At 41.7% G+C, this 23,540-nt stretch overlaps 1 protein-coding gene across 1 annotated transcript in view; it reads left to right on the top strand.

The window, feature by feature from the left end:
• The first annotated feature begins 1,887 nt into the window (after positions 1-1,887).
• LOC133365106 (uncharacterized) overlaps positions 1,888-23,540 on the top strand; it is a 32,205-nt gene continuing 10,552 nt past the window's right edge. Inside the window, exons 1-3 of the mRNA XM_061586503.1 lie at positions 1,888-2,121; positions 18,266-18,329; positions 21,127-21,588. Coding sequence (XP_061442487.1) covers positions 21,148-21,588 — 441 coding nt within the window. The 5' untranslated portion in view covers positions 1,888-2,121; positions 18,266-18,329; positions 21,127-21,147. The remainder of the gene's footprint in view (positions 2,122-18,265; positions 18,330-21,126; positions 21,589-23,540) is intronic.

Genomic DNA, 23,540 nt, shown 5'->3' with positions numbered 1-23,540 from the left:
AGAGGCTGATATCAAATGCCAGGGCTCTGCACTTAAATAGGATAAGAGAGAGTGCCTCTGGGGTCATGCAGAATGTTTTCTTGAGACACTATCCTACCTACAGAATTGCAGGAAAGGATTTAGGATCAGAGAGGATGACTGCTAGGTTGGCTAAAGCAAAAAGTGTTTTACATTCTTGATCCAATATTTGTAAGTTTGACAGCTCTCTTTGCCACAGGAAAATGAAAGTCTGACTGATGCTCCTCTAATGCGTTTAATGTCTCTTCAATGCATTTAAAGAGATGCAGACTTAAAATGGATTAATACAGCGGTTAGGCTAAAAAAATGGATTGCAAACAGTCTCTCTCTGCTCCTCCCTTTCAAAATCTTGGCCTCAAAAGGAAAACAAAAGGAAATACTTTATTCTGTAACGTTTGATTTATGTACTAACATATTTTACTTCCAACTGTAGCATCAGAGCCTACAGTTTTCAATATTCTTTTGTAAATGCTTTGCAGTTTGTGGTGATGCAATACATGGACACTTGTACCTTTATTATGTATGTTAATTAAAAATCTTCAGCACAAACCAGATCTTAAAAATAAGATGCCGAGATTCTTAAGGGTGAATCATTATAATAATGTACTTTAGTCAAGAGAATTAATCACCCCTTGATGATAAGTAATTTGAAAGGGATTGTTAGGGATTAGAGAATGATATAATATTACATTACTGAGAAGTCATTTCAAGATGTACAAAGATATTAACAACAATCAGTACTCTCTTTTTTGTAAAATATGAGGTGCCAGTATTCATATCTTGATAAAAGTGTTGTGGGTGCCAGCACAAAATGGCTGCCATGGGTAGCAAAACAAGAAGTGCTGGTACTCTGTATGTACAGTGAGTACCATCACAAAAAAGGTGATGATGATGATTATATCACACACTTCTGTTCAAGGGAGTCCAGGGTGGCAAACAAGAAGTTATAAAAAAATAAAAATACAAAACATCTTAAAAACAATTCAAATACAGATGTAGACAGGGATAAAGATCTCTACTTAAAAGACATTGAAAGAGAAGACTGTCAGTAGGCACTCCCCTCGCCCCTTACAGGAGTTGCCAGAGCTATCCCCGCCCTCCACAGGGGCTGCTAGAGCTCCACCATCCTCCCGCCGAGTTGCCAGAGCTCCCCCTCTCCCACAGGTGGCACATCTTCCCTTTTTGTAAGTGTGATGCTTACAAATATATATATATACACACATGTAATTGTGATTAACAAAGCAGAGGTTTTTATTGTTCTACCAAAATGTTTCAGCTTCTGCCTTCACCAGCTGCTAACATACAAGTGCTGTTACCAAGGTGGCAGTTATAGAGCTTTGAGGATGGAATGCTCAGAGGGGCTTCATTTGCAGACGCTAAGTAATGCTGGCACTGTCCTCCAGGATTAAGGCTATGTGGCTGCGATGTGTCCAGAGAGTATATCCAAAAGTTCTCCATCTTCCTCATTGCTGCTGGATCTGTTGGCATCTCTATAGCTGTTATAGAAAAATGTAACAGGCTGTGGCCCTCGGTACTGAAATGTTTTGCAACTGGTTGTTCCAATTTTTTTGGTCAAGATTGCTGATTTGTGGTTTCTGAAGCATGTGCGTAGGTCAGTTGTAGTTTTTCTTATGTATTGAATATGACATCCTGGTCTTTTGGATTCAGTGACATAAATTATATTGCAGGACTTGCAGGCAATGTTCTGCTTGATGTAATAAGTTCTGCCTGTCCTAGTGCTTTTGAAAGTAGCTGTCTCCTTAAGGTACACACAGGTGATACAGCGTTTGGAGTGACGATTACTGATGGGTGGCTTAAGCACAGCTTTCACTAATAGTCTGCATAAATTAGGAGACTGGCAAACTGCTACAAGAGGCTTGTTGATGGCTCTAGCAAGATGTTCAGAGTTTGCTAGCAATGGGTAGCTCTCCCTGATTGCTCGGTGATAGTTAAGAGATGCTGGATGGAAATCTACCACAAATGGAATCCGTTGTTCTTTGTTGTTTGACATCTCATTATGGCTTGGTGGATGTTGCAATCAATAAGATGTGGAGGATATCCTCTCAGAAGATGGTGTTCTTTAAGTTCACTGATCCTTCTCTGGTATTTATCTTTATTGTTGCAAATAAGTTTGATTCTCAGAGCTAAGCTATACACAATGTTTTTCTTTATATGCTTAGGATGGCAGGATTTCCAGTTTAGATAGGTGTGGGCATCAGTGGGTTTGCTGTAGAGATCAGTGGCTATTTTGTTCTTTTCAATGGTGAGAAGGACATCAAGAAAAGGGATGTGTGGATTATCATTTGTACTATTGAATATAAACTTAATAGATGGATGGAGTTGATGTAATTTTTAAATTGTTCTAAACTCTCTTTACCATTTGTCCAGAATATAATATAAATACCATTTGTCCCAATATATAAGAAAGCATTTACACTAACTTACCTCACTGTTTCACCATTATTTTGGAAGGAAGATGTAATTGCATTCTGTATGTGAATCACATATGTACTTCATATGTTATGTACTTCATGTGTTACTCTGGTGTAACTTTTATAATGATGAAAGTGTCAGAGTTACTGGTCCTTAGACTTCCCAGTAAGGTCTTTAGAGTGGTTTATGGCCTTCTTGGTCATGGATGCATAATATTATGTAACTGGATCATATCACACTACTCTTTCTACTATCAGTTTGTGACTGGGCCTGGAGCCTCTAACCTTAGTCCACATTTTCAAATTTCAAAAACATTGAAAACATTTTTTCCAGATTAGTGTAGCATCTATTTCAGTTATGGTGCTCTACAAAAACGTTTTGCAGGGAGAGGGGGGAGGAGAGACTGTTTCTAGAGCTCTTTAAGGGTGTGGTGCAGAGCTTGGAAAAGTAACTTTTCCAAGCTCTGGAGTGGTTAAAGTGTTGGACTATAACCTGGGAGACCAGGGTTCGAATCCCCACATAGCGATGAAGCTCACTGGGTGACCTTGCACCAGTCACTGCCTCACAGCCTCATGAAAACCCTATTCATACGGTCGCCATAAGTCAGAATCGACTTGAAGGCTGTACATTTACATAAGCCAGACAGTTTATGCTGGCGTTTTTCTCGTGTGCTTGCTTGTAATAAAGAAAAGAAATATTGGTGGGAAGTATGCTTATAAGCTGTAAAATGCCAAAATGCATTTTTAAAAAAGTCTTGTATCCAACAGTGGATTTTAGCCCACAAAAGCTCAGGCTATAATTGATGTATTAGTCTTTTAGGTGCCACAGGACTTTACATTTTGTTGCCACAGATTAACATGTCTGGTTTTTTCCAAGCGTGAATTGTGGAAAGATGGACGGAAGCAGTAAACTGACTCTTTGCCTGCCCACCTTTCCATTATGTGATTATAGGGGAAACTCCTTCTTTTGTTCCTCTTCTTAGTATTACAAACCACAGTGTCAGTCAGATTATCCAACCTTGACCTGCAGTCTTATGAGTTCAACCAACCTGAGACAGGTGTTTAGGGCAACACTTGAACAGGCCATTGAAAAACTGGAAGTGCTGTAGCTCAGAGGTAGATAATCTGCCTTGCATGCAGAAGGTCCCAAGTGCAATCCCCATTTCCAGGTGGGGCTGGGAGAGGACCCTGTCTGAAACCCGAGACAGCCACTGCCAGTCAGTGTGAATAATACTGAGCTGGATCGACCAATGATCTGACTCAGTATATTTATTTATTTATTAAATTTATATCCCACCCTTCCTCTCAGAAGGAGTCCAGGGCTGCAAACAAAACACTAAAAACACTCTAAAACATCTTCAAAGCAGACTTTAAAATATATTAAAACAAAACATCTTTAAAAACATATTTTTAAAAAGCTTTAAAAACATCTTATAAAGCCATTCCAAAACAGACACAGACTGATAAGGTCTCTACTTAAAAGGCTTGTTGAAAGAGGAAGGTCTTCAGTTGGTGCCGAAAAGATAACAGAGATGGCGCCTGTCTAATATTTGGAAAATGGAAATGGACTGCCTTCAAGTCGATCCCGACTTATGGCTACCCTATGAATAGAGTTTTCATGGTAAGCAGTCTTCAGAGAGAGTTTACCATTGCCTCCCTCTGAGGCCAGTCCTCCCCAGCTGGCTAGGCCCTGCTCAGCTTGCCACAGCTGCACGAGCCAGCCCCTTCCTTGTCTGCAACTGCCAGCTGGGGGGCAACTGGGCTTCTTGGAACTATGCAGCTTGCCCAACGGCTGCACAGGGGGCAGGGCAGGTAACCCCTGAGCCACTCACTGTGGGGGTGATCTTTAGCTGGCCCTTGACACCCAGGAGACACGAGCGGGCATTTGAACTCACAGACTCTGGACTCCCAGGCAGGCTGTCCTTCCCACTGTGCTATTAAGGGCAGGGAATTCCACAGGGTAGGTGCCGCCACACTAAAGGTCCGTTTCCTATGTTGTGTGGAACAAACCTCCTGATAAGATGGTATCTGCAGGAGGCCCTCACCTGCAGAGTGCAGTGATCGACTGGGTATATAAGGGGCAAGTATAAGGCAGCTTCCTATGAAACAACAAAATATGGTATTTCTAATTGGTAATATCTGAAATATTCTGGTGGTTGAACCGTTCACAACGATGTGGGCAATGGGTTTTTTTGTCATCATGGTTTGTATAGACTGGATCAAGAACAGAAAAATGAGACCATGATACCTCATGCTGTATATAACAATGTTGCATATTTTCCTGCTGTGTTCATTAACTTTAAACGTTTATGGTTCTGTATTGGCCAAGCATTAATCACAGGCTGGATCTGTTTATATTTCTCCATTGTCTTGTTTACTCCCTCTTGCTACATTTTCTTCTTAGCTAAGACCGCTAATTTTACACAGCCTCTCTTTTTGTTAGGTTACACTTAGACTTTCAATTGATGTCTCCTTTGTTTTTGCTTTTTAAAATCTCTTCCCTGTTTTCCCTTGCTGGATTGTGCCCAGTTGCTTCCTGTGTTTCCACCGTAAACTGAAATCCAGTTTTTCTTGGCAAAATTACTGGGAAAAAAGGAGCAATGTCACGAGAACAGTGATCCCATTTATCACGTTTATAATGTGTGCAATGTTCATTGATGCATCTCTCTGCAGGCATAGCAGGCAGATAGTTGGACTCTATCAGCTTCTGATATCCAGCCACAGAATTTCATAAAGATGCTGCTGAAGCAATGATATTTTTTCATCCTTCCTGATTTTTTATTTTATTTTATGGCATTTCTGGTTGATGTTTCTAACATAGCCCCATGCAAAATCTTATTGAGTTTATGATGCAGTATTGTGATATATTTACTCAAATATTAAAGCAGCCCAAAATTCAAAAAGTCTTTGAGATAATTTCTGTGAAAATGAACTTTGCAAGTCTTTGTGGAGAGTTTGGAAGGGGATTAAAGTCGCATGTTACTGGTCTCAGTATCCAAATTTCCCCCGATATGGTGCTCAGCACATATACCACTGGAGGCTTTAGTTTTTGTTTTTGATTTGAAAAGCACCGTTTCTGTCTTTCCTGTTATAGCTTAACACAGAGAAGCAAGCAATGGGAAATACTGGCTTAGACTAAGGACACTGAATGAACTGTACATATCTGCAGAGAAGGGTCCTCCCCAGGTGGAAGAACAGAGCAGCAGCCACGGCAAAAGCCTCCCCAGCAGGGCTGGACCACGGAGGAGAAGGAAGAACCGGAAAAGGAGGTGCCACACGTGCAGGCTGCAATAGGCAAATATCCACTTAATTCCGATTCCCCACCCCGCACTCAGAATTAAGCGGATTTTTCGTCCACTCTCTCCTGCAGCCTGTCGCTTGCCCCAGTGTGGCACCTCCTCTTCCTGTTCCTCCTCTGCAGTCTGTCCCTGCTCTGGGAGGCTTTTGCCGCGGCAGCCCCTCTATCTTTCCACTCAGGGAGGCCCCCTTCTCTCCAGCCTCCTCCTCTTCCATGATGCTGGGGGGTGAGCGGAGCAAGGCGAATTGGATCGTCAGGGGATAAATCCCATCCCAAGTTCAAACCCACTTTGCTCCTCCCTAGTCATTTTCGCACAGCGTGATACAGCTAAACCAAGGTTTGGTTTACTGTGTCATCCGAACCTGGGATCCTGCTTAAGTCACTCCTTAACCATGATCTGTAGCCAAAGTTTGCCCTATGACTACAGATAGCAGTTAAGCGGGAGAGACCTTATTCATGATCCTTGGTTTGGACAACACACTAAGCTTACCCTTGGCTCGGCTCAGCTGCTGCACTGTGCTGAAAGGGCTGAGGAGGAGCAAAGCAGTTGTGTGGTCCTGGTAAGCCTTAGTTTTATTCACTCTCTGTGGCCCTCCAGATATGGCTGCAGACTTCCCATAGCCATCTGGTTGGCCTCTGTGTTTCTCATTACATCTGAACTGGGAAGTGATTTTTAATCTATGTTTACAAATCAGGTTATGAAACCAGGAACCTGCTGTGTTAACATAGATTAACCCAGTTTCCCAGTTCAGATGTAATAAGAAACTGTGGTTTGATCAATTCTGGGAGTGTTCTGCTGAGGTATGCAAAAGAAAGGAGAAGGGAAAGAAGGAGCCTGCAGGCAGCACAATGCCTTTTCCCAGTCTAATAACCAATGAGATGTCTGAACTGGGCCCAGCTGCAATGCCATGGTATGACATGATAAAAATTTCAATTTCTGAAGGCTGCTTCACACTTAACTTAGCAATCATGTTTGCCACAGTTATTGCTGAGGTTTCCTGCAGTAAACATGTAACACGCGAAAAGGAGATGCGCATGTAACATGATTGCTTCAAACCCAATTGCCACATAAAATGTGAAGCAGCTCTGACTTTAGCAATGTACCACCTGGTTGTCATGTGAAATGTCTGGAACCTAGACAGACCCACAGATTTGTTGATTATATATCAGTCCTCCTACCCAACTCCAACCTGAAGACTTAGAGGAGACTAGTCTGCAGTTAATAAGCTGAGGATTGGAGTAATAACAGGGTTGGCCCTACCATTAGGCCGAGTGACAGTTGCCTCAGACAACAGGTGCTGGGGGATTCACAGCAGCCCCTCCCAACCCTCCTGAGCTCTCTAAGCTAGCTTACTTCCCTTGCAAACACCCACTAAATCCGCCTGCTGTTCTCAGACACAGTAGAGCAGCCTTTCCCAACCGGTGTGCCTCCAGATGTCGTTGGACCACAACTCCCATCAGCCTCAGCCAGCATTGCCAATGGCTGAGGCTGATGGGAGTTGTGGTCCAACAACATCTGGAGGCACACCTGTTGGGAAAGGCTGCAGTAGAGGATGATATCCCATCACCAGTGTTTAAGGAATATCAGTTGCCAGTCTGATTGGCTTCTGTATCTGGATGGGGTGAAGGTGCCATCTTGTGCTTTGCCTCAGGCAGCAAAATGTCTTGGACCTGCCCAGAGGAATAACCACCTGCAAAGTTTGTTCTACTGTCTAATTTTTTTTTCATGCAACTCTCCTTTGTGAGGTCCCTGTTGTCAGCCATGGATGTTCCATTGGATTGTTTGTCATGAACCAACCTTTATGAGATCACTGGCTTACTTCCTGTGGAACAAGTCCTACATCATCGAGTAGTGCCATGAGCTGAGTGTTGTGTCTGGATGACTCTCTGCATCTCATCCAATGGGAATTGTTACAGTGTCTTTCATTTCTGTATGCAGGGCCCATACTAAGGTAGAATTACTGTTTGTGTTCTAAAAGGTGCCCAAATCAGAGGCAAAAGGGGATTGGGGGTAGAAAGGTATGAACTTGAATTATCTTTCTTATTACCAAGCTTTCTTAATATTTTCTAAATTCAAACTAATAATCCAGATTAGTTTATGCCAAATAGTGAGGCGCTGCCAACCCCCACCCCTCAAACAGTTTGTCCACAACTCCAGTTGATAATTCAGCCCCACATGCATACAGCCCTGGCAGCAAGATTGAAGTTGTCTGTGTTGGAATGGCCAGCTTGGGACTTTATGGCCTCCATGACAATCATGGGGCTGTCTCAATACATCAGTGGCACAATATATGTAACTGGGCATACCTTCACACCTGGTCTTTGCCACAGAGTGGTTTGGCAATACTCCTTGATTGGGGGACTCGCTGTGAATACTTTGTCATTGACAGACTATTCCCTGATAAGGTTTGAGTTGAATGTAGCAACTCTAGTCTGCAAGAGTGGGGGACCCATTGAGATGGTCTACCCTTGGAGACTTCTGCTGGATTCCTGAATGCTCTGGGCGATTTTCCAGCTGACATAGCTGGTGCTTCTGTCAAGGCTCTTGTCTCACTGTGGAATGGTGATATGTGTAGAGCCATTGACACAATCACTCCTGAGTGCTGTCACCATCACTGTGGAGCATGTAGGTCACCTTAGTACACCAGTGACCTGCGTGCGATGAAACAGAAGGGTCAGCAGTTGGAGCACAGATAGCATAAATCTTGGTCTGAACCTGACCAAACACAGGTAAGATTGCACCATTGTGCCTACCATGTGGCAGTGGTGGCAGCGAAGAAAGCTCACTTTTCCACCACTGTTGCTTCTGCAAGTAGCCATCGGTTAGAGCAAGTCCAATGGAGGTGTCCAGAGCATTCTCAGTTCCATCCGTACTGGATTGGTTTCAATTATTGTGGCCTGAGGATGTGGACAAGCTGCTGGAAGAAGTGTGGCCGGTCACCTGCTTTCTTGACTCTAGCCCATCTTCGTTTGTTAGAGCTACCATAGGGTATTGACTGGATGGGTCCAAGGAGTGGTTAATACTTTACTGGAGGAGGGGGAGGTACCATTTGCCTTGAAGGAGGCAGTGGTGTGCTCCTTTCTTAAGAGTACCACCCTGGACCCAGAAGTGTTAAACAACTATCGCCCAGTGGCAAGTATCCCCTTTTTGGGCAAGGTGCTCAAGAAGGTGGTAGAAGTCAAGCTTCAAGCATTCTTGGAGGAAATTGATTACTTGGATCCATTCCATTCTGGTTTCAGGCCTGCCCTTGCAACTGAAACCACCTTGGTCACTCTGGCTGATGACATCTGCGAGGAGAGAGATAGGGGGAGTGCACCCCTGCCTGTTCTCCTTGATCTCTCGATGGCTCTTGATACTGTTAACCACAATATCCTTCTGGAGAGTCTCAGGGAGGTGGGGGTTGGTGGTACTGTACCTCTGTGGTTCCACTCATATCTCCAAGGCCACTTCCAAAAAGTAGTTATGGGAGGTTACTGTTCAGCACCATGGGAGCTGTCCCATGGTGTTCTGCAGGGTTCCATCTGGTCCCCCATGCTATTTAATATCTATATGCAGCTACTGGGAGCTGTTATCAGGAGATTTGTTGTCATCAATATGCAGATGATGATACCCACCCTATTTTAGGATTTTAGGTCATTTTTAAATGGTTTTTAATGTTGTATTTTAAAATTGCTGTAATGTGCCCTGGAACCTTTGGATGAAGGGCGTTTGATAGATGATGATGATGATGATGATGATAGTAATAATTTCTCTGGGGTCCTTGATTGACACCTATTCTGTTACCTTTTGAACACCAACTGAATTTTAATAAATTATGTTGTTTTTTACTGCTGCTTTGCTCTTTCACTGTTTTTAATGCTCTTTTTTAATGGAGTTCTTACTCCTGTTTGGTTTCAGCTTTTAATTGTCATTGTATTATTTAATGTTAATTGTCATTTTTACACTTTTATTTTGAGCACCCTTGGAAACAACTTACATTGCATGATAGGATTAAAAAACTAACGTTAAAATAGATACTAATCATTCTTGCATCTGGTATCTATTCCATTTATAAGACTGATAGATAAACTTTTGATAGTACCAATGCTGAGCCTCTGAATACATTGTGTGCTGCTTGATTTGCAAATCACATAAACATTTACATTTTTTTGCTATATATTGAAAGTCCTGTTATACAAAACTCAGTTATGTAAAGCTTGAAATTGTCACTGCCTATTTCTTTCTATCCTTTTTGTGTCTATTTCTTTTAACAGTATAAGGATTAGGGCTTAAATCATGCATTTTGACCTCTGGAAGTAAGTGTCACATAGCTCAGGCCTTGAAACTGTGAGATGGAGGGATTGTTTAGGCTACAACTAGTGATGTTGTTAAAGTTCCCATTCACCCAATTTGAAATACAAATGTACCCAGCTGCATTACAAACTGGGAGTCCTTTCCCCAACAAATAAGCAGAGTGAGTATCTGCAAGTCAGGCAGGATCCCTGGGGTACATAGTTTTCCAGTATCCCTGAGTACTCAGTGGGGAGGTCTGATGTCCTGGAAAGTTACATGTCCCAGGGCTCCTTGCACAAAAGACTCCTTTGTGAGCATGCTCAGTACTTCCTAATGAGTCATCCAGGGCTGGCACCATCCTGTAGTGGGCCCTTGGGCACCTGACTGTAGGGGCCCTCGGCAGTGGCAGCAGCACTACTGCTGCTGGGGGCTTAAATAGGCCTGGCCATGTCATGGATTAGCATGCTGCGTGCATATCCTTACCACACTCAAGATGGTGGGGGGCATGTTGATGCCCCCCATCTTGGGTGATGGCAAGAGTGTGCATGCTGACACAGCACCCCAGGAAATTGTGCAGCCAGCCAGCCGTCTCAGCACCAGGGGCCCTTGGCCAGTGTGCAACCTGGCTGCCTGGTGGCACCAGGCCTGGAGTCATCAGGCAGCCTGAAACACATTTACCAGGGTCTCTGTGGCACCTGACATACTGCTGTCTCAGCATTCAAGGCACTAGGAAGGAATGAAAGATTCTGAAGACGAAGGTACCACACACTTAAATGTCTGTGGAGATTTCCCCGTCCCCCCAAGCTCCTAGCCCTCTGTGCGTGTGTGTGTGTGAAAAGCTTTATCCTGATCTCCATTTTATTCCTGTAATCACAATGATGTTATGAAGTGGGTTTAAAATGTGAAACTGCACATGCTCAGTGTATTTCTTTTCTTTTCCTTTTTAAAAAAATCAGGATTGGCAAACTATTTATTTGGTTTGTTCTCACATATCAGGAATGTAGAGTGGAAGAAGACCAATGTTAATTGTGTGGTTCACAACTGCAGTACTTCACAACTACATCACCATCTAAAGGCAAGGGGCTTTTGAGATAATTAAGTCCAAAGTCTAAGATTTAGTATCTGTATTTCTGGTGAGAATCAGCTCAAGAAAAGCAAAATATGTTGCTGCCTGCTACCTATTTAAGTACATACTGCGTATACATTACGTATGTATCAAGTACATGTTAAGTTCCTAATGTATAGCTTTTGACACTGAATATAATAATGTAGCAGCTGTAAAATTAGCTAACATGGAAAGAGTGACCCAAACCTGGATGCAACATGAGAATCTAGGCTGCAGGTATTTGTAGCTAGAGATGACATGAACATCCTGTTTAATTATCTGTAACAAAATCTCCTAATCCTGTAGCCTCAGGAGATGAGCAGCCATCAAGTAACTGTTAAATATATGGCTGTTTAAAATTGGAGGAAGTCTGTGCAGTCAAGCATTTTCTGTATGGTGAAATCGAGTATAGATGATAGTATAAGTCTGTTGGAGAAAATATCAGGAAAAATAAGTGCTAGAATGATGAAGGCCTACAGGAAATGGGTTGAATTATTTACACAGTTAAGAAGATAATGCAGTAAATATATACGGAAAGTCATGGTTTGCCCTTTATCCACGGCAGGTTCCAATTAACTTACAGTCTGTGAACATCCAAACCCATTATATTCAGAGTTTAGGAAAGAGAACGTAATTGATTTAATGATAAATAATGGCATATAATTTTATATCATATTAACAACAATTAGAAATAGATTCCAGTCATGGTTTGGCAACTGTTGACTAGTAGTTGTATTGGTTTGTGTATTTTTAAAAAAATTCTGGCAGAACTCTGTTTTCTGCTGCTTTGTGGGGGGATTCAAGGATTTATACAACTTAACAGTTCTACAAACTGCACTTTTAAGAAAAAATACCTTTTTACACTGGGTTGGATTCTGATTTTGACTGAATGTCAGGAAAAACTTCCTAACTGTTAGAGCCATACAACAATGGAACCAATTACCTAGAGGGGTAATGGGATCTCTGACACTGGAGACATTCAAGAGGCAGCTGGACAGCCATCTGTCAGGAATGCTTTGGTTTGGATTCCTGCATTGAGCAGGGGGTTGGACTTGATGGCCTTATAGGCCCCTTCCAACTCTACTATTCTAGGATTCTGTATGATTCTGTGACTGCAAACCTGAACCCACTTATCTGGGAGTGGGACCCACTGAATTCAGTAGAACTTACTTCTGAGTAGGGATGGGGAAAAATTTGTTTCAGTTCTTATTTAAAGCAAAATTGATCAAAGTTACACTTTCCGAAACAATATGAGAGCTGAAACACAGCCAGCCTTCAAAATTTATACTTATATGAAAGTTGTGTTGCAGTTCTCCAATCAGAGTTTACAAAAATGAATACATTAGGGGGAAATGTGCATCAAAATGAACATATTAGGGAAAATAACATACAAAATACGTTATAGTAGGAGAAATTGCTTTCAAAAATGTGTACATTAGGCAAAACTGTATAACTAAATGCGTTTAGTAGGAGAAATTCATACTAAAATGCTGAAGAATTTCCATGAGGGTTTTTTTGGGTTTTTTTTAAATCACACTATTTATTTATTTGTTTATAAATTAAATTTTTATCCCATCCTTCCTCCCAGAAAGAGACCATGGCAGCAAACAAAACACTAAAACCTCTCAAAAACATCTTAAAAACAGACTTTAAAATATATTAAAACAAAACCTCTGTTAAAACATATTAAAAATACTTGCTGCAGAAATGAATTCAAGATTGGAAATATGAGAAACTAAGAGAAGCGACAGATCTTTCTATCCCTACTTCTGAATAATCATGTTTAGGATTGCACTTGGTTCCCATTGAAATTGATTGGACTTAAGTTATGTCATGCCTAATTTAGGTTCAGCTAAGAGCACTTCCAGGCTGTTGTCACAGAACTTCCTTCCTTTACTCCCCCTATGTAGTCCCTAAATCTGTTCTGGGCCTTTCCTCAATCTTCCGGAGCAGATTTGGGGGAATTCTGTTATGTAAGCATAAATCCTTGAACTAACAGGACATGTGCATTGGCTAATGCCCATACCAGCAAATTCAGGTTGCATAATTAAAGTAAACTGCTTAGAGGGGTTTTTTTTACAATCACATAGTATATACATTTTGTTAAATAAATGAATAAATAAATAAAGTAGATTTGAAGCTCTTATGCAACAAACCTGCATCACCCCTTACCCCACTGGACTTTTTGCGATAAAAGTGGCAGGAAAATGTACAGAACATGTGGGATAATGCTTGATGCAATGTCATCTAACCTCCCAAAAAACAAATCAGAATGAATGCTCAATAAACAGGCCATCCAGAAGCAACTTTTTTCTACATCCAACCAATTATGCACAAAGTTCTTCATTTCCAGTTGCCATATTTTATTTGGCATGTAAACTGTTGTTCATCTTCCAGTTGTCTCACTGTAGTAAGAATAACTCTTCCTCTGGTCTACACAGACCATTCACTACCTGTGTCATTCAGAGTGTAGATGTTGTATATCCTCATTTGTTGTTGCTGCTGCTCCTGTTCCTTGGGTGGACTTGCACCAACAAACCAATGCAGAAACCTACCAACACATACATACTTACTGTCCTTGAGGCAGCCCAGCAGTATAGAGAGGGCTTTCCGTCCTCCAGTTAATTTGGTGCAGATAATATACAAACGAAAAGTATACATCTTTAGGAGGGTTACGGACAATAATTCTTCTTTATAGAAGGGGTGTGACTATATCTTGGATGATAATGTCAGTATACAGCCTCACAAAACCTTTCTTCTAGCCAGGTCCGACGCTAGCACACAGCCAGGTTGGGCACTGGCCCAAGGGCTCAGGACCTCACGCAGGGCCCCAGTGGGCCTTCCCAGAATCAGCACAGACCAGCAGTGGGCAGCACCACAGCAACAAAGTCTGTCCTGCTCAGCTGCTCTGGGGTCTGAGGGAAAATGGTGGGAATGGCCAGACTTTCTCCAAACCCTGTTTCACCAAAGAGCTTAGAGGAGGGGGAATGAACAGAATCTCCATCAGTGACACTGTTTCTATCCCTGCCCTCCCCAAATGCAATTATGGGAGGCAGAGGATTAAAAAAGGATAAAAAGTGATTCCCGAATGTATTCAGCTTGTGGGGGAGGGCATAGTGAGCGGAGGACTAAAAGATGCAGTTGAGATAGAATGTATCTCAACCTTTTCTAACCGGGTGCCCTCCGGGTGTTTTGGACAACAACTCCCATCAGCCTCCTCCAGCACATGAACATGCTTATGGCAATATTAATCCAAAACATGTGGAGGGCACCAGTTTGGCAAAGGCTGCTGTATCTATTCACAGGTAACTCCAAAAAACAAGGAAGTTGAAATGCTATTGTAAATCTTTTTCCCCCCTCCATGGTCAGCATCAATCAGATTGTTTAAAAATGATTTGGTTTTATTTAAAACAGCATGCGGTATGTAATGTAAATTTGGACAAGAGCACTATCAGACCTTCAGGCTCATTTCAAGGGAGAAGTGGAATAGCAGATATTTTATCCAGGTTCAATTTATAGATGCGTGGCGTAAGGTGAATGCAGGGACTAAAGATTTTACAAATTTCTCACCCCGTTTTTTTTCTTTTTCCAGATTAGATTACGTACTCATGTCACCTACGTTAATATCTGCAATTACTCAAGCTAATATTCTCCCTAGGACGGTATCAGATCATGCTGCAGTTGAGGTCTTTATTAATATGTCAACAGATAATTCATTTAGCCCTTCCTGGAGACTTGATCCCTTTATACTGAAGGATCAACTTGCATCCCAAGCTTTGACAGGAGCTTTAAAAGATTATTTTTCCTTTAATAAAACCACATTTCTGCCTTTTACACATGTATCATTTATGTAATCTTATTTACTGTATTTTAGTCCTGCGTTTCAGACAATCACCGTCTCCTAAAGTGGCTCACGTCAGTAAAAAAAAAGGGGGGGGAGGGTCGGCTGCCACCAGACTTTGGGACCTTGGGACAGTCACTGTCGCTCAGCCTCAGAGGCAATGGTAAACCATCTCTGTATACCGCTTACTATGAAAACTCTATTTATAGGGTCGCCATAAGTTGGGATTGACTTGAAGGCAGTCCATTTCGTTTTTCAAATAATGCCTTGGATTAGAAAAATATCAATTTGTTTTGCAGAACTATACTCTCTGGCGTTTCTGATTTTTGTTATTATTATAGGAAGTAATACTCTGCCATCTAGTGGAGAGCAAAAATTCTCATTTTACATGTCTGATATATGAACTCCCTTCACTTTTTAATACACAGAAATCAACCCTTGTGATTTGAAGTTAATATAATGCACAAACATACTCACTTAGATCTGTGCCTGAGATCAATCATTATATACAAAATCTCAAGATAATGCTGACCTTCGGCTGCTACAAATTCTCAGCTTAAATCTATGCAGCAGATAATTTAAAATTACAATTTTTATACCTTTTAATATTCTGCACATTTCATTGAAGAAGAAAAACACAGAGAAAGAAGGAATGGGACTCTGAGGATAGGCTAATTATAATAAAGGCCAGTTATTACTAGTATCTCATTCTTTTGACTTCCAGGCTTGTTATGTGATCTCATTGAGACCATCCTGGTTGCAGCAATGACTTTTTAAATATGAGTTTTGTCTTTAGTGTCTCTCTGCTTGTGCCAAATTGATTGCCATATCTTTTATTTGCCATATGCACTCCTTGGAATCTCGCATGTCACTGCTAATTGATACAGGGCATTTGTGGTGATGTGCAGAGTTAGAGGTGTTGCTTGTTGCATATTCCCCATGGGCAGGGAGCTACCACCATGGACAAAATTTTAAAAACTAGCCGATATGTACAGGGCAATCATGTGCCCCTGCCTCTGCCATCCTGTTCTTTTGCTTCCCTTCTACAAGTTCTCCAAAATCCTGATAATCATTAGAAAAATTATCAGAATTGTTGCCAGTGGATCTTAGTGGACCCGAGCAATGAGTCAGCCAGCTTGCACAGCTGGGGGAATTGTCTGGGTTTGGGGAAAACATAGCACAGGCCAAGGGACTCCAGCATCTGAGGCAGGGAAAGGAAGGACCTTATGAATAATTTTCCACAATGCCTTCTTCTCAGTTTAAGAAAGGAGAAGAGGTCACCTTTGCTGTGAAATGCAAATCCCACAAACATCCCACTCAATCCAGATTTCTGTAGCTGAGGAAATATTGCAGAAGCCTTGAACATAACGCTCTGAACAGGCTTCCTAAAGTTAGCCCTGTTTGATTTCTGACTGGACAATCTGTGTCATTTTTGCATAGCTTTGGATAGTCTTCATTGCCTATAGAAATACAAAACAGCACAAAATGCCACTCTGTTTTTAGACTACACAATAGTGCTCTAACATGTTGGTATTTTGACAATCCCTTTGCATAAGTGTAAACAGTTGTACAAAAGGGCAAGGCAAAAAAGCATCCAACTTAACCTGCGGAAACGGTTTCAGTCTTTTTCTAGGTCCCTTTTGGAGACGGCAGGTACAAAAGGGTTATTAATTTAAGTCTAACTTACTATCTAAGGGCCCTTCACAACTGCTAGGCTGCTGGGGTTGCTTTTTCTCTTCGCCTATGGCAGCTCTTTCTCCTTGGGGCAAGTGGATCACCAGATTCATCTGCCACCTGTAGACGCTGCTGGCATTGCTTTCCACTGCTGTGGCTTGGCAGTGGTACACAAAACATGCAGAAATAGTGATATAGCCTGTTCTGAACTGCACCATGTGGGCCTGCAGGTCAGAAAATGGCATGATTGAATGCTCAGCTAAATGGGAAAAGGCTAGCTAGGACTTTGTTACCTTTGAGCAATATGTAGGTCAAACAGAACTGGGCTGAAGTATTTGCCATATGTAAGCCATTCTTAACAGCTGGTATAGCCCAGTAGGGAGGAGAGCCTGGCTGGGAGTCCAGAGTCTGTGAGTTCAAATGTCTCCTGGGTGTCAAGGGCCAGCTAAAGATCACCCCCACAGTGAGTGGCTCGGGGTTACATGCCCTGCCCCCTGTGCAGCTATGGGCAAGCTGCATAGTCCCAAGGAGCCCAGTTACCCCCCAGCTGGCAGTTGCAGACAAGGAAGGGCTGGTTTGTGCAGCTGTGGCAAGCTGAGCAGGCCCTAGCCAGCTGGGGAGGACTAGCCTCAGAGGGAGGCAATAGTAAACTCCCTCTGAAGACCGCTTACCATGAAAACCCTATTCATAGGGTCACCATAAGTCGGGATCAACTTGAAGGCAGTCCATTTTCAAGCCATTCTTGGAATGATAACATTGGGTTGTATCCAGCACTGTGCCAGCAGACTTCCGCTTGTGCAGTGAGACTTCTGTTTCCTCTTCTTACTCTGTGCATCTCCAAAATCTGCTCCGAAGGGTCCCTCAGCTCTCCAGAACTGTGTTTGAGCACATACGGGGGGCTGGAAGGCACAGGAGATGAAGAAAAAGTTCTGATGCACACATGGAAATCTGTTGCGCCATTGGAACGGCAGCATGAGATACAGCCTATTATTATTGTTATACCACCCTTCCACTAAAGATTGCCCAAGGCTGCATACAACAGTAAGTAAAACATCTAAATACTACAAAACTAAAATCAACAATATAGCACCACCACAACACAGTCCTAGAACAGCTAGATTCAGATCATGCATTGACCCTTGGTGTTTCTGGAGGCAAGAGTAATTTTCCATATTTTAAACCTGGGTACAGTGACCTTTCGTACTACTCAAGTGCAAAAACCTGTATGGGAGAGAGCTTATAATACAGGAATGGTGATAATAAGAATCAGAATATCTTTCCTTTGGATCTCTTTTGCTGGCCTATTTGATCTTGTGCCTTTCCCCTCAACTGTATTTTCCTTACTGAACGTTTCTATTTTCTAGCATTTGAAATAATATCCTTGAACTAGTGTTGCTGTTGCTGGGTTTCAAGCTAACTTAATACAGCCAACAGAAGCACTCTTTTCAGGGGTTTTTGAACTTTGAATAAAGTCCTGAGGCAAAATGGTCTTGTTTCTTAGCAACCCAGATGGGTTGAATGCATTTGTGCATTCAGACTTCTTCGTATAACAATAAAGCATAAACATCTTCCAGAACAAACATTGCTGTGAGATTCTTCTTTCTGCTTGCTTTGCTCTAACTAGCACTATGAAGTAAAGATTGTGATCCAGCATGAGACGCTTGAAGAAGGACTCGGCTTTAGAGAGGGTGAGTAGAATCTTTTTGTGTTTTCAGCTCCATCCCTTTTTAAAGATATGTAAAAAAAGAAAAGAAAAATATGTGATGATATTGGGGAGAAGTGTGTGTGCAGCGGCAGCCATAGCGTTCTTTAAAGTTTTCACCACAGTCACTAAAGAGGCCAGTTTGTACTTTAAACCTCACCGTTTTGTTGGATCACAGCCTATTTGGCTGGAATATATTTGCATATGAGCATTCAGACTAGCTATTTGTTCCATATTTCTTCTTTTTTGCAACTTTTTTCATTATTATTTTAGCTACTTAAGTTGGATGGGTTTTTGTTTTTACATGTGTGGTTACATTTTGCTGGGTGTCATCTATTGCCACAGCCCCTACTTCTGTTGGTTTGCTGCCTGAGCACAACCTAGCCGTTTGTTCCCATCAGCCCAAAGGAAATGATGCAGTGGGGATATTTCTACCAATTGTTGCTGAAGTTCACAGTAATGAGTTTGTGGTCATTTTCAATTAAAACAGCTGTTTTGTGCAAAACTGCTCTTGAGCAAAACAGTTGTATTAAAAATAAAAATGGGCCTTTGCAGGTACAGGAGGTGGGAAAGAAAAAGAGGAAAGAAAAAGGGAACACTGTCTCCAAATCCCTCTCCAAATCGCTTTCCCTGCCCTGCCTTCGTCATGTGTACCTTTGTGTCAGATGTGTACTGTTTATGTTCTTCGCACAACATGGACGTCTGTTTTAGCGAGGGAGGGTCTAGAGCAGTGTTTCCCAAAGTGTGGTACGCGTACCCCTGGTGGTACGCGAAAGGGTTTCAAGGGGTACGCGGCCGAATGTGTTGTTTTGTACTTTATCATTGGGTTTTAGCGGCAAAAAACGTGTGTGTGTGTTATTTTAAGAGAAAATACAGTTCTTGTGATTTCTTCAGTTTCTCACACAATCATGTGAGGGAAGATCAATATAATAACAGTGGTTTATCCCGATGTTATTCAACACGTAGTCTCTTTCGCTCTCAATGCATTCCTTGTCTTTTCGTGCACCCCTCCAGTTTCTCATAAGACTCGGACTCCCTCGCAATGATTTGGCCACCAAAAAACTCTTCTACAAACAGACGGATGGCGCCACAAAGATATTTATGCATATGCTCAACTACAAAAATGTTCACACCGGGAAGCGGGTTTTTTCCTCTATCTTCAGCCCTGCAGCAGCCATCTCACCAGCCACTTCCCTCTTGGGGAATCTCCCGCTGTTCGGCTGCAGAGCAGTTTTCCCCCCCATCCTGCCTGGCCTCCCCACTCATCAGCTGTGAATTTTAGGTGGGAGGTTTGAATCCCCTGCCTGCTCTTGGGCTGTGTGCCTGAGTGGCTTCCCAGGCAGGATGGGGAAAAACAAATGGACTCTGATGGAGGTACATCACTACATTTTTTGTTATAGTTTTCAGTAGGGCTCGCATTTTCTACATAATTTTCATTTTTATGTTTCAAACTTCCCTTTTGTAGCCAGCGATCCATTATAAAGAGGCTTAATAAAATAAAATAAAATAATTTTTATTAATTATTAGTATATGAATTATTTCTATATTTTTGAATATATATTTTTGTTATATAAATATTATTTCTATTATTAAAATGTTTATTACTTTGTATTTATTTTTTTACAAACATTTCATATAAAATTATAGGAATTACGAATGTGTTATAATACCTTACCCCTCTCCCAATTATTTTTGTGAAAGTTGGGTACGCCAGTAAAATCAGTGTCTCAAAAGGGGTACGCGCATGTTGAAAGTTTGGGAAACACTGGTCTAGAGATTAGAAGCCTCCACCTACCCAACTGCCCTGGTGAGGCACTCCTTGGTGGACTGCTGCTTCTCAATCTGGCAGGGCTGAATGGAACACAGTTATTTTTGACACTGATGTTTTGCGCAAATCTGTTAAATAAAAAAACATGAAATGGCTGTTTTGCCCTTAGTGAAATGATGGCTTTGGTGAAGGTTCATTATTATCCTAATCCACATGCAGAACATTTTTTTAAAGGTCTGTGTGCACAGGTAAAAAAAATACCTGTGTGCATGCTGTCAGCAGGCCTCAGCATCAATATACCCATCAAGCACCACCCAGTAGTGTGGACGGGAAATATCAAAATAAATTTAAATGGAAAGCATTCATGTGTGGATGAACACATGAAAAAGTACACATGGCAAAATCAGATCTATGTGATCCATGGGCACATTAACACCCTGGTGTGTGTACAGCCTTACTTGAAACTTCAGCAGAATGAGAAATGAATCCTGCATTTATTCAACAGGGGGCTATTTGATGCACCAAAGCTTTCCCCAAATTTTCTTTTGGGGGGGGGCTGCAGTATACTTTCCTTTCATAGGGCACAGTGTAGTTGTTCTTGTGGCCCCATCGCAAGCTGATCCTGTGCTTTCTGAACCTTCATGTTGCTGGTCCCCTATAAATTTTACTGAAGGCTGATTGTGATGCAAAATGAAATAATATGTTCTGTCCAGAAAATATTCTGACTGAAAAAGGGAGAGAGTCAGTGTAATATAATATCTAGACTGTTACACTTAGACCAAGGAGACCCAAATCTGTATTTAGCTCCTGAGTATACTGAGTGATCATGGGCCAGTCACCATCCCTAACCCTAACCTGCCTCACAAGGTTGTTGTGAGGAAAAAAGGTGGGAGCGGGTATGCAGCAGTGAGCTCCTTGGCAAAAATGCAGGATAATGATAACAACAAAGACATTTCTGTAAGAATAATTAGTAATAATAAAATGCTATTTTTCTTTTTCTTTTTACCTTGCATAGGCATAAAGGGGCAAGTGCAGAATGTTTCCCAGTATCTATGCCAGGAACCAATCCAAGTGTACTTTTGATTTAAAGGGAAAATTTGCTACAGATCTGGAGGTAGCCTTAGCACGAAATCAGGTCCATGCATCACAGCTGCCCACAGTCCCTTCTGAAAGAGATTACTGGTTAAAACAACCTCCTGATTTTAGCTATAAACTGTATATAACCCCAGGCCTTTTCAGTAAGCCACTGGGAAAGTCGAAAGAGCTGAAAAAGAAGATGTCGCCAAGCACGCTGTATGAAGAGTTGCACAGAATAAGATCCAGATTGTTTGCCCCAGTCGTGGAGCAGAAAGAGGAGTCCAAGATCGTTACAAGGTTTCCCCACGTGGACCCCTACGAAGCCCAGTTAATGTTTGTAAAGAAGGGAAAGTATAAGAGCAGCAAGTACCAAGATCCAAAACCATTCGACTATCGACAGGTAAAGGGAAGGGTGACCTGAGAAACAACTGAAAGAGAGGGGTCTTTGGGTGGATTCAGGCAATGCTCTGCAACGGGTGGATAGACATCAAGGCTTAAGGGATCTATGTTGGGCTTTCCAAATGTGCATTTTTCTTGTGCATTCATGATGATTTGTGCTCATGATGGTATTGGGGCAGTTACATGCCATCCCACTTCAATAGTGTTTGCACCTACAAGAGCTTTACAGACACATAATGTTTCATTTCCAATTAGTGCATGTTCCACAGCTTCCTGCTGAAATCTTCTAACTCTTCATACCATGAATGTTTCAGATTTGTTTTTTTGTCTTGCTCTTGTTTTGCTATAGTGGAAGAGTGCCCTGATAGACAGCAACAATGTGGTAACATTGGGGACGTTTCAGAGCCATTAATAAAGCAGAATGATGTGTGGACAGTCCTGTATAAATCCTTCACTAACCCACTATTATCCTGTCAATGACATGTTGCAGGAAACACACCCGCAAAAAAATACCAGTCAGGAGGGGTCCTTTATTTTTTTTGTTTTTTAAAAGACCTACCAACTGGAGCCAAGTGTTTGCATAGTGGCTCAGTGGGACATATGGACTTATAGAATTAAAAAAGGCTAAAGGATACCTCTGGCCGCATGTTCAGCCCAGGGACTTGTTTTCATCACCAGGGTAGCTTTCTCACACACATTCAATCCTAGTCTCCACCACCACCAGTTTTCTTCATTTCAGCAGGCAGAGAGACACATTTTTATTTGATGCTTTTACAGTCAAAAGTCAGAAACCCTTACTGTCTACTGTAACCCGCCCAGAGATCCGCCAGTAGATCCTAGTCTTCTTTTTGCCTACCTCTTCTAACACAGAGACAATGTGGTCCCTGTTTGGTGTGTGTCAAAACAAAAAAACAAACAGAAAGTACTACAATATGCAACAGAATTTTCTGTCTCCACTAGATGGCACACTTGCAACGAAGGTTTTGGTCTCTGGAATATACTTCTTCAATCACTGATACTCTGTTGGTGACTGTACAGCTTTGACTTTCTTCATGAGTCTTACAGACTTGTTCATGTCTAATTCAGTCATTCTTCATACATTTCATTGTCCTCCATTCAGTCACAGCATCAATTAACTGATTAGTCCTTCCCATGGTATTTTAAATTATTATTATTATTATTATTATTATTATTATTATTATTATTATTATTATTATTATTATTGGGGTGAACTTTTGTGGTTGCCCCAACCCTTCCCAGGCCACATCCCCCACTGACCCTGGTTTGCACCCTTCTCGCATGTTTTTGAGTTAGTTCAGTGAGTTCTTGAACTCTGGTAATGCCTCTTGCTTGCCTAGATGGAGGATAGAGAGGGGTGTGTGTAGAAATAGACTACTGCACAAAGGTACAATTTACATTGTTGCTCCATCCACTTTTGCCTCTGCCCCTGTCACCAATGGCATGTGGCCCTTGGAAGGTTGCCCAGTAGGGAATGTGGCCCTCAGGTTAATAAAGGTTTCCCATAGCTCGGGGTGGAAGGATCTGTCAATGCTGGTTCTCTCAGTTTCTCACTTTTTCCAGTTTTCAGTTCTCCACATTTCTGCAGCAGTTTGTGCTGTTGTTGTTGCCAAAAATGCTCATGAAAATTCTTCAGCATTTTAATACAAATTACTCCTAATAAACACATTTGTGTATACAGTTTTGACTAAAATACATATTTTTGCAAGCAATTCATCGTAATATAATGCATTTTTGTATGTTATTTAAACTAATATATTCATTTTTATGCACACTTTTGCCTAATACATGCTTCTTCGTAAACATTCTTTCTTGGGAGAACTGCCTTACAAAATTCAGATGCATGCGAATGTCGAAGGATGACTGTGTTTAAGTTCTCACATTGTTTCGGAAAGTGCATATATGGTAGATTTGGCTTTAAATGTGAACTGAATC

This window comes from Rhineura floridana, chromosome 10, assembly GCF_030035675.1.
Source record: "Rhineura floridana isolate rRhiFlo1 chromosome 10, rRhiFlo1.hap2, whole genome shotgun sequence".
Lineage (NCBI taxonomy): Eukaryota > Metazoa > Chordata > Lepidosauria > Squamata > Rhineuridae > Rhineura > Rhineura floridana.
This window is presented reverse-complemented; position numbering and strand designations above follow the sequence as displayed.